This window comes from Oncorhynchus kisutch, linkage group LG28 (genome assembly GCF_002021735.2).
Source record: "Oncorhynchus kisutch isolate 150728-3 linkage group LG28, Okis_V2, whole genome shotgun sequence".
NCBI lineage: Eukaryota > Metazoa > Chordata > Actinopteri > Salmoniformes > Salmonidae > Oncorhynchus > Oncorhynchus kisutch.
This window is the reverse complement of record NC_034201.2, coordinates 31,990,390-32,002,185: the sequence shown is the minus strand read 5'-3', so window position 1 is coordinate 32,002,185 and position 11,796 is coordinate 31,990,390. Positions and strand designations below refer to the sequence as shown.

Here is an 11,796-nt window from a genome sequence, read left to right as displayed (position 1 = left end):
AACTAGCTAGCTAATTTTACCTCGGAAGAACAGAAGTTGAGTGAACGTCTTTCATCAGTACCTGAGACTTGGGCGGAGTCCAAACGACCTTTATGCAAATGTTATCATTAATAAAAATATATATATATATATAAAAATGTGATCATCAGTGACAAAATCGATGACTCATAGCATACGTTCGGTGAATCGTTGTGACATATGAAATACGAGTGAGACTGTAATCAATGTGTAATAACTACGTACAAAATTAATGAACGTGTTCAATTATTGTGTGACGTGGAGTCATATTCAGGTCCTGATTGGTAAAGATGCTTATTTGACGTGTCAAATAGTGTTATTTGACGTCTATCTTTTTGACACGCAAAGACCCAAACGGCGTTCCATAAGTGGAAAGCCTTCCCAGAAGAGTGGAGGCTGTGATAGCAGCAAAGGGGGGGACCAACTCCATATTAATGCCCATGATTTTGGAATGAGGTGTTCAATGATGTCCAACATACTGTAATGAAACAGCAGGGAGCAGGTCTCGAACCCTCGACCCCCGGCGCGCTAACAACTGTGCCGCAAAAAACACCCGGGTCTTTACACTACTCCCTCAAGAGCGTCCTCGCGCTAGCTTGAGACTACGTTTTACAGGAACGCGCTCACCGGTCAAGCACACGCACTGTCGTGGATGCAAGGTCCGATCACTTCTGAAACCAATGTAATGAAACAGCAGGGAGCAGGTCTCGAACCTTCGAGCCCGATGTTCGGCGCGCTATCGACTGTGCCGTAAAAGCATGCTTGTGCGGCACGAGTCGATTTCCGCGCCAGGGTCGTTACAATACTTTAGGTCATTGGATTGTTTACAGACAATCACAGATTGTCATGTGTTGGGTGGGAAGTCACAATCTCTGGAAGTCACCCTCAGAGTTTAGTCAGCAACACGTGACAACGGAGGGCGCTCTGAGCGAGCTGGGATTGACATAGGGTCGGACTCCATTTAGCTTGGGAACCAGTCAGACCAGATATGGCAGCCAACAGGGTCGGAAGGACGCACGCAGATGAAGTCCACTCGTCAGATTTGGGAACGTCTCCGGAACACGGAGGCAACCTTCAGAAGAGACAAGCTCGAGTTACTGTGAAATACAACAGAAAAGAGCTACAGAGGCGACTAGACGTGGAGAAATGGATAGACGACTGTTTGAACGAGCTGTACTTGAGCAAGGTAAGTGCCGTCGTACCCTCTTGGACCATTACACGGGCCACACGAAAGCCCCGTTTATACCTGTGTCTTGTACTTTTCCGCATTCCGATTGTGCCCACACTTTTATGCTTAACAAGTGCTTTGAGATTATGTCTAATGAAATGTGCTATAAATGTTTTTAATAATGAATTATTAGTAGTATTTTTGGATCTTCCTGAAAACATCCGGAGGTACTCAGGCACACATTATCTGGATATCATACCGATCTGGATGGTCAAACCATTTACTCATACTCATAACGGCCTCAGGTAGCACCATTAAATTATAGCATCAGTAATTGTCCTAAAATAAATACATTCATATTATTGTGAAAGAATATCTGTTAAATAAAATTGCATACAGGGAGACACTAGCTAATCCGGTCACAATGTGGATGGGTAAGAGAGACTTTTTAATACAATGGGTAGACGTGACATACCGTGATCAGATACTGATTGGATCATATCGATCAGATCATAAAACTCGCATGTTAGTGCAAAGTGTAAACACGGCTAAAGTGTTGTTCATGTGCTCAGGCAGTAGGTTTCAGATAGTAAAGAGATTTTAGGTATATGGCAAGTTCTTATCTTTTTAATCAGGCAATACTATCTGAAAGTTTCCCTTCCTTTAAGAATGAGAACTTTGCTCTTTCACCTTTGCCTGAATCAATAGAATTGGGGAAAAGACTTAACTTTAAGAAAAAAAAGAGGCTTAAGCTTTGAGTTGGATATTCATGTAGAAAAGGCCTGTTAAGACACTGTACATGATACATGGATCTTAACATTACAGATGAACACTCCTGTGAGACACAAACAATGTAGAATAAATACTGTAGTGTATATCAACACAGTAACTTGCACACTGTCGAAATTACAGAGGCATTTCTAAACCAACTCTTCTGCGTAGTCCTCCTTAACAGGGCTAAACAGACTTCCGTGTGCTATGAGATTTATATAAAAGGTGTATACAATATGGATGTTATGAGAGTGCACAGTCCATTAAAGGACTGGAGAAGGTTGGAGGTGCACTGTGGACTTAGGCTCCATCCGAAAATGGCACCCTATTCCCTATATAGTGCACTACTTTTGACCAGGGCTCTATGGGTAGTGCACTAGGGAATAACGTGCCATTCCGGATGTAGCCTAAGTCTTCAGCCACTGCAGAGACATGGTGGCTGGGGAATGCTAACTCACTGCCTTACATGGCCACTTGGAAAAAGGGAATGGAACAAGAATGAAGGATGAGAAACAGGAAGGAAGATGTGCAGAGAAGGGAGAGTACTCCAGGGCCCAGGGTGGGGCTAATGGGTGACGTGTGCAGAGAAGGGAGAGTACTCCAGGGCCCAGGGTGGGGCTAATGGGTGACGTGTGCAGAGAAGGGAGAGTACTCCAGGGCCCAGGGTGGGGCTAATGGGTGATGTGTGCAGAGAAGGGAGAGTACTCCAGGGCCCAGGGTGGGGCTAATGGGTGATGTGTGCAGAGAAGGGAGAGTACTCCAGGGCCAAGGGTGGGGCTAATGGGTGACGTGTGCATAGAAGGGAGAGTACTCCAGGGCCCAGGGTGGGGCTAATGGGTGATGGGGTTAATACTCCCTGAGGGGGGTAAACATACTGCAGCTGGCAATGTGACATCACTAGCTAGATGTTCTGCTCTCCTGGGAAGTTTGGGAACACATACTGCTTCCAGTTCTTGTCTGCATTTGAAATTACACCCTAGTCTGTATGTAGTGCACTACTTTTGACCAGAGCCCTATGGTCAAAAGTAGTGCACTATGTAGGGAATAGAGTGCCATTTTGGATACACCCTTTGTAACAATACTGCATTGGTATACTGTAGTACAGTACCAGTGTACAGCAGGAGACTCAACCCTATAGGGCGACAAATGCACCATGGTGGCCTGTGCCGGATCTCAGCTGAGCATTTGATCAGTAGATCAATAACCGTCACCAACAACAGGGGAACCAGTCCGATCATTTTAGGGACTGTCTTCAAAATCCAACCCACCAGAAGTTGAATGTGTGCCAGGCAGGACAGAGAGAGGAGACTGATCTTCTATTGGTCTGTAGCTCGGTTCTGACTTGCCAGGCAACTGATCCAACCATAAGCCCTTTGAATGAATCCTGTCAACTGTTCCATTTGGAAATGACATGTAGTAGGACTCAAAGCTCAACTTAATATATACAGACATAACTCAAACTTTTGCATAAGTCATGTATTGAGATTTGCACAAGCTTTTCCACTCTAATAATGAACAGTATACGTGTGTGTTTTTAATGTGTTTGTGTTTTGCAGGAGGAAGACATGCCAGACGAGGTAAACATTGATGACCTGATAGATCTACCTAGCAATGAGGAGCGAGTGAAAAAGTTACAGGTAGGCCCTGCCCAGCCAAAGTTGTTCTGAACATGTACTCAGACCAACCTGACTTTACCACAGAATTTAACTACTGGAATTTTGATACAATGATTTCTCTTCTCTAAACTCTGTTCATCATCAGGAGATCCTTCAGACATGCAGCAACAACACTGAGGTATGTTTTACCATCATTCATAATGATATGGAAGAATGATGCATATTAAGTCATACATTTTTATTTAGTCTCTGTACACACACACACACACTGAATTGGCCTCCAATAGGAGGCAGCGGTGTCTGACACCTTCCATTGTCACGCCACATGCCCTACAATGGCCGTCTGTCCTGGCCTTCTCTCGCTCTTCTCTCCTCCCTCTCCTTTCTCTTCTCTTTCCCTCTGTTCCCTGCTACAGGACCTCTTTTGACAAAGGACAGGGCCCACAGTGGCTTACACACACACACACACACACACACACACACACACACGAGGAGGCTGGTGGTAGGAGCTATAGGAGGACGGGCTCATTGCAATGCCTGGAATGGAATAGAGGGAATGGTATTAAACACATCAAACATATGGAAACCACATGATTGACTCTGTTCCTTTATGCCATTACAATGAGCATATCCTCCTATAACTCCTCCCACCAGCCTCCACTGAGACACACACACACACATGTTGGACACATGTTGGTTTCAAATCAATATCACAAAAGATTGAAGAACACTAAGTGCTGGTTTCCTAGACACGGATTAAGGCAAAATGTCCCGATGAACATGCTTTTTAGTCTAGGACTGGGCTTAAATCCAGGTGTTCTAGAGACCAAACCTAGAGCGACTGGGGTTGAGGCTTCAGAGTCCTCCATTTTCAGTCTTCCCCTCTTATTTCTGTCTATGTAGTATCTAATGTGAAGGGGAAAAATACAAAACATTAGCTATATGATGCTACTGTGTGTCCCTCCCTGCCAGACCTTCATCGGCGAGCTGGTGGTCAAGCTGGAAGGCCTTCACAAGCAGGAGAAGCTGGCTACAGAGGGCATCGAACACCCCTCCCTTTGCAACCACCCCCAGCACCGCCATGAGCCGTACCACTTCAACGACCCCCACTGCCCCCGCACCCACACCCACACCCACCAGACCCTCTGACCTCACCACACAGCTGACCTCTGACTAGGGGTGTAAAATTCTTTCCCAAAATTACCTGGTTTTCCATAAATTCCTGTTGGAATATTTCTGGAATCAGGAGGGAATAAGCAGGGAGGAAATCCTCCAACTGTTCCCGGTAATCTTCCAATCGGGATTGCTGAAAAAGCTGGGAATTTGGGGAACGTTTCTGGAATTTTGTTTCCCAGCAACCCCATTTCATCCATTGCCCCCTCCCCCAAAACACCCTCGGACCACCCTCGGACTCGATTCACACACTGATCTTAACATGTCACATGAACAACATCTGTTGCCATGCTGTCCAGGCACTTGGGATCACATCCCACTGGGCCCACATTGGCATTTCAACATGGAGAATTGGGTATTTGCTAGATATGTTGATCAATGAGCTTTCAAACCATTTTGAAAAAGACAGCCAAAAGTTTGAATTCCCATCTAAAAGCACAACCACATTTATTTAGTTTATTTGTCACCTTCTTTTTAACAATTTAAAAGCACAACAAAGCTAAAATAGTTTATTTATAAAACAACTTAATGTGTTATCATTGTGCTTCATTTAATAGCACAACCATATAACCTGAATTCCAGTTGATTACATTAAAGTACATGGTGCAAGTGATCAATGCCGTTTGAGATTCTGTGCAGATTATTATAGTAATTGTGGAGATTGTCTATTTTTAGTTGAATCCTGGGCTGAATTTAAATAATAGCTCTTGATCACTTCCCAAATGCTATACAGGCCTAAATAGCCTCATTGATGATATATGATTTATAAAGTATGGTTACATATTTGCATGTTGCGCAAATCCATTTTTCTGGACACCGGATGAAGTAGGCCTAAATATTTATTTTTCATTTTGTTAAAGAGATACTTTATTTTGGCAATGAGGCCTTTTTATCTACAGTACTTCCTCAGAGTCAGATGAACTTGTGGATACCATTTTATGTCTCTGCGGGCAGTTTGAAGGTAGTTAGCAACTTCCTTCATGATATCCACGAGTTCATCTGACTCTGGGGAAGTACTGTAGATAAAATCCCACATAAGTATCACTTTAAGACATTCCAGGACTGGACTTGTCCAGAATAGATAAATTACTCTTTCATCTTTCTATTTGTAAAATACTAAAGACATTTTCGGTCCATTTTTCCAAAGAAAATGTTATCTAGAATAAAAAACATAAAAGCTGTAGACTGATCAACTCTAGTACTGTAGGAGGTGCTGTCCAGCCTATTGTTTTTTTCTTATAGTGGATATTACATTGAAGATCTGTTGTTGTTTCAAAGGTACAAATTCAACATATTTTATTCAAGGTTTCTCTATGTTGAAATCCTGTGGTTGAAATGTTACACTCGAAAGAAATGCTATGTTTTTTCCACATAGATTCCACTTCACAATACGTTAACAAATTACATTGAAACAATGTTGATTCAAGCAGTTTGTGCCCAGTGGGATATCGATCAGGTCACTTCTGAGTAATGTATGTCTGAGTTGCATCCACCAAGTAAAGTCATTCTTGAGTACTTAATTATTTATTGTTGTCAGCACAAGAAATGAGGATGGGATGAGATGTACAGTTGAAGTCGGAAGTTTACATACATTTAAGTTGGAGTCATTAAAACTCATTTTTCAACCACTCCACAAATTTCTTGTTAAGAAACTATAGTTTTGGCAAGTCGGTTAGGACATCTACGTTGTGCATGACACAAGTAATTTTTCCAACAACTGTTTACAGACGTGTTATTTCACTTAAAATTCACTGTATCACAATTCCAGTGGGTCAAAAGTTTACATACACTAAGTTGACTATGCCTTTAAACAGCTTAGAACATTCCAGAAAATGATGTCATGGCTTTAGAAGCTTCTGATAGGTTAATTGACATAATTTGAGTCAATTGGCGGTGTACCTGTGGATGTATTTCAAGGTCTACCTTCAAGCTCAGTGCCTCTTTGATGTGCAAACAATAGTACGCAAGTATAAACACTGTGACCACGCAGCCGTCATACCACTCAGGAAGGAGATGCGTTCTGTCTCCTAGAGATGAACGTACTTTGGTGCGAAAAGTGCAAATCAATCCCAGAACAACAGCAAAGGACCTTGTGAAGATACTGGAGGAAACAGGTACAAAAGTATCTATATCCTCAGTAAAACGAGTCCTATATTAACATAACCTGAAAGGCCGCTCAGCAAGGAAGAAGCCACTGCTCCAAAACCGCCATAAAAAAGGCAGACTACGGTTTGCAACTGCACATGGAAACAAAGATTGTTCTTTTTGGAGAAATGTCCTGATGGTCTGATGAAACAAAAATAGAACTGTTTGACGATAATGACCATTGTTATGTTTGAAGGAAAAAGGGGGAGGTTTGCAAGCCGAACGCACCATCCCAACCGTGAAGCATGGGTGTGGCAATATCATGTTGTGGGGGTGCTTTGCTGCAGGAGTGACTGGTGCACTTCACAAAATATATGGCATCACGAGGAAGTGAAATTATGTGGCAAAATCTCAAGACATCAGTCAGGAAATCTTGGTCGCAAATGGGTCTTCCAAATGGACAATGATCCCCAAGCATACTTCCAAAGTTGTGGCAAATGGCTTAAGGACAACAAAGTCAAGGTATTGGAGTGGCCATCACAAAGCCCTGACCTCAATCCCATAGAAAATTTGTGGGCAGAACTGAAAAAGCATGTGCGAGCAAGGAGGCCTACAAATCTGACTCTGTTACACCAGCTCTGTCAGGAGGAATGGGCCAAAATTCACACAATTTATTGTGGGATGCTTGTGGAAGGCTACCTGAAACGTTTGACCCAAGTTAAACAATTTAAAGGTAATGCTACCAAATACTAATTGAGTGTATGTAAACTTCTGACCCACTGGGAATGTGATGAAAGAAATTAAAGCTGAAATAAATAATTCTCTCCACTATTATTCTGTCATTTCACATTCTTAAAATAAAGTGGTGATCCTAACTGACCTAAAACAGGGAATTTGTACTAGGATTAACTGTCAGGAATTGTGGAAAACTGAGTTTAAATGTATTTGGCTAAAGTGTACGTAAACTTCAGACTTCAACTGTATCTCTGAGAAGGCCTGGCTTAATGGCCCACCAAGCCCGTAGGGGGCCAGAGAGGCAGAGAAAAACATTCATCAGCTTTATTTTTTTACCACAGGAGGCTGCTCTCAATGTTCAAAATACACCAGAGAGCATCATTTTGCCACAAAGGATCAATAGTTTCTTTAAAAAAAATAACAACAGCTATATCACAAGCACATATAGGTAACTGCCAGAATAAAAGGAAATATCAACATAAAGTGTCTTATTAATAGGTTGTTGGGCCACCACGAGCTGCCAGAACAGCTTCAATGCACCTTTTCAAAATACAATAGTTTGGAATGCAAATAACGACTGCTGAAAAGAAAACACATTCTTTGGAACCAATATACTTTTTTCCCCTAAACTCCCTTTTTGAGAGACCAGCAGCACTGTTTTTCGAAGTAGCTCATCTTGAGATATTGCCTCCTATGAGTGCATCGGGCCATCACCCGTGAGTAGCCCGTGGAGTCATCTTCATCATTGGGTGAGTCACTTTACCACTGGATAGTTTATTTAGTAGCCGACTGCAGTGGTGTAAAGTACTTAAGTTGTTTTTGGAGGTATCTGTACTTTACTATTTATATTTTTTACTGCTTTTACTTTTACTTTACTACATTCCCAAAGAAAATGATGTACTTTTTACTCCATACATTTCCCCTGACACCTAAAAGTACTCGTTACATTTCGAATGCTTAGCTAGACAGGAAAATGGTCCTATTCACGCACTTATCCCTGGTCTTCCTCTGATCTGGAAGACTCACTAAACAAACATGCTTTGTTTATAATTGATGTCTGAGTGTACCCCAGGCTATCCACAAATGTATAAAAACAAGAAAAGTATGCCATCTGGTTTGCTTTATATACTTTTGATACTGAAGTATATTTTAGCAATTACATTTACTTTTGATACTTAAATATATTTATAACCAAATACTTTAAAACTTTTACTCAAGTAGTATTACTGACTTTCACTTTTACTTGAGTCATTTTCTGTTAAGGTATCTTTACTTTTACTCAAGTATTACAATTGGGTACTTTTTCCGACACTGACCTACTGTAACCTATTAAAAATGAATATTAATATATTCGTTTTTATATATACATACACAGTACCAGTCAAAAGTTTGGACACACCTACTCATTCAAGGGGTTTAATATTTATTTTGACTATTTTCTACATTGTAGAATAATAGTGAAGACATGAAAACTATGAATAAACACATGGAATTGCGTAGTAGTCAAACAAGTGTTTAACAAATCTAAATATGTTTTAGTTTCTTCAAAGTAGCCACCCTTTGCCATGATGACAGCTTTGGACACTTGGCATTCTCTCAATCAGCTTCACCTGGAATGCTTTTCCAACAGTCTTGAGAAAGAGTTTCCTCATATGCTGAGCACTTGTTGGCTGCTTTTCCTTCACTCTGTGGTCCAAATCATCCTATACCATCTCAATTGGGTTGAGGTTGGGTGATTGTGGAGGCCAGGTCATTCGATGCAGAACTCAATCACTCTCCTTGGTCAAATACCCCTTACACAGCCTGGAGGTGTGTTTTGAGTCATTGTCCTGTTGAAAAACAATTGATAGTCCCACTAAGTGCAAACCAGATGGTATGGCGTATCGCTGCAGAATTCTGTGGTAGCCACCTATTCTGCGTCTCACAAAGACACGACGGTTGCAACCAGAAACTCAAATTTGCACCCGTCAGACCAAAGGACAGATTTCCACCGGTCTAATGTCCATTGCTGGTGTTTCTTGTCCAAAGCAAGTCTCTTCTTATTATTGGTGTCCTTTAGTAGTCGTTTCTTTGCAGCAATTTGACCATGATTTCATGCCGTCACCTCGGAACAGTTGATTTTGAGATGTGTTTGTTACTCTGAAGATTTTATTCGGTCTGCAATTTCTGAGGCTTGTAACTCTAATGAACCTCTGCAGCAGAGGTAACTCTGGTTATTCCTTTCATGTGGCGGTCTAAATGAGAGCCGGTTTCATCATAGCGCTTGAAGTTTTCCGTATTGACTGACCTTCATGTCTTAAAGTACCTATTAAGGATCGGACCCTTTTTTTTTTTTAAATTTCAAATATGACACACCCATATTCTTGATACCATTTGAATGGAAACACTTTGAAGTTTGTGGAAATGTGAAATTAATGTAGGAGGATATACAACATTAGATCTGGTAAAAGATAATACAAAGGAAAAAAACATCTTTATTGTGTTTTTTTTCTCATACGCAAGAGAAAGGCCATAATGTACTATTCCAGGTTAGGTGCAACTTTGATTTTGGCCACTAGATGTCAGCAGTGTACTTGCAAAGTTTGATTCAATGAACCATTACATTTCTGTTCACCTCCTGTAGAGGTGTTTTAAAGTAATGATGGACTGTCGTTTCTCTTTGCTTATTTGAGCTGTTCTTGACATAATATGGACTTGGTCTTTTACCAAATAGGGCTATCTTCTGTATACCGCCCCTACCTTGTCACAACAGAACTGATTGGCTCAAATGCATTAAGAAGGAAAGTAATTCCACATTAACATTTAACGAGGCACACCTTAACTGAAATGCATTCCAGGTGACTACCTCATGAAGCTGGTTGAGAGAATGCCACAAAAAGGTATTTAGTCAGCCACCAATTGTGCAAGTTCTCCCACTTAAAAAGATGAGAAAGGCCTGTAATTTTCATCATAGGTACACTTCAACTATGACAGACAAAATGAGGAAAAAAAATCCAGAAAATCACATTGTAGGATTTGTAATGAATTTATTTGCAAATTATGGTGGAAAATAAGTATTTGGTCACCTACAAACAAGCAAGATTTCTGGCTCTCACAGACCTGTAACTTCTTATTTAAGAGGCTCCTCTGTCCTCCACTTGTTACCTGTATTAATGGCACCTGTTTGAACTTGTTATCAGTATAAAAGACACCTGTCCACAACCTCAAACAGTCACACTCCAAACTCCACTATGGCCAAGACCAAAGAGCTGTCAAAGGACACCAGAAACAAAATTGTAGAACTGCACCAGGCTGGGAAGACTGAATCTGCAATAGGTAAGCAGCTTGGTTTGAAGAAATCAACTGTGGGAGCAATTATTAGGAAATGGAAGACATACAAGACCACTGATAATCTCCCTCGATCTGGGGCTCCACGCAAGATCTCACCCTGTGGGGTCAAAATGGTCACAAGAACGGTGAGCAAAAATCCCAGAACCACACGGGGGGACCTAGTGAATGACCTGCAGAGAGCTGGGACCAAAGTAACAAAGCCTACCATCAGTAACACACTACGCCGCCAGGGACTCAAATCCTGCAGTGCCAGACGTGTCCCCCTGCTTAAGCCAGTACATGTCCAGGCCCGTCTGAAGTTTGCTAGAGAGCATTTGGATGATCCAGAAGAAGATTGGGAGAATGTCATATGGTCAGATGAAACCAAAATATAACTTTTTGGTAAAAACTCAACTCGTTGTGTTTGGAGGACAAAGAATGCTGAGTTGCATCCAAAGAACACCATACCTACTGTGAAGCATGGGGAAAACATCATGCTTTGGGGCTGTTTTTCTGCAAAGGGACTAGGACGACTGATCCGTGTAAAGGAAAGAATGAATGGGGCCATGTATCGTGAGATTTTGAGTGAAAACCTCCTTCCATCAGCAAGGGCATTGAAGATGAAACGTGGCTGGGTCTTTCAAATCAAATCAAATTGATTTATATAGCCCTTCGTACATCAGCTGATATCTCAAAGTGCTGTACAGAAACCCAGCCTAAAACCCCAAACAGCAAGCAATGCAGGTGTAGAAGCACGGAGGAAAAACTCCCTAGAAAGGTCAAAACCTAGGAAGAAACCTAGATAGGAACCAGGCTATGTGGGGTGGCCAGTCCTCTTCTAGCTGTGCCGGTTGGAGATTATAACAGAACATGGCCAAGATGTTCAAATGTTCATAAATGACCAGCACGGTCAAATAATAA

At 41.6% G+C, this 11,796-nt stretch overlaps 1 protein-coding gene across 1 annotated transcript; it reads left to right on the top strand.

Annotated features, from left to right (window-relative positions):
• Positions 1 to 726: 726 nt before the first annotated feature.
• LOC109872973 (protein phosphatase 1 regulatory subunit 14A) lies at positions 727 to 6,261 on the top strand. The gene is made up of 4 exons (XM_020464419.2): positions 727 to 1,204; positions 3,514 to 3,594; positions 3,719 to 3,751; positions 4,546 to 6,261. The coding sequence occupies exons 1-4, from the start codon at positions 1,007 to 1,009 to the stop codon at positions 4,720 to 4,722; spliced, it is 489 nt and encodes a 162-aa protein (XP_020320008.1). The 5' UTR covers positions 727 to 1,006; the 3' UTR covers positions 4,723 to 6,261.
• Positions 6,262 to 11,796: the final 5,535 nt, after the last annotated feature.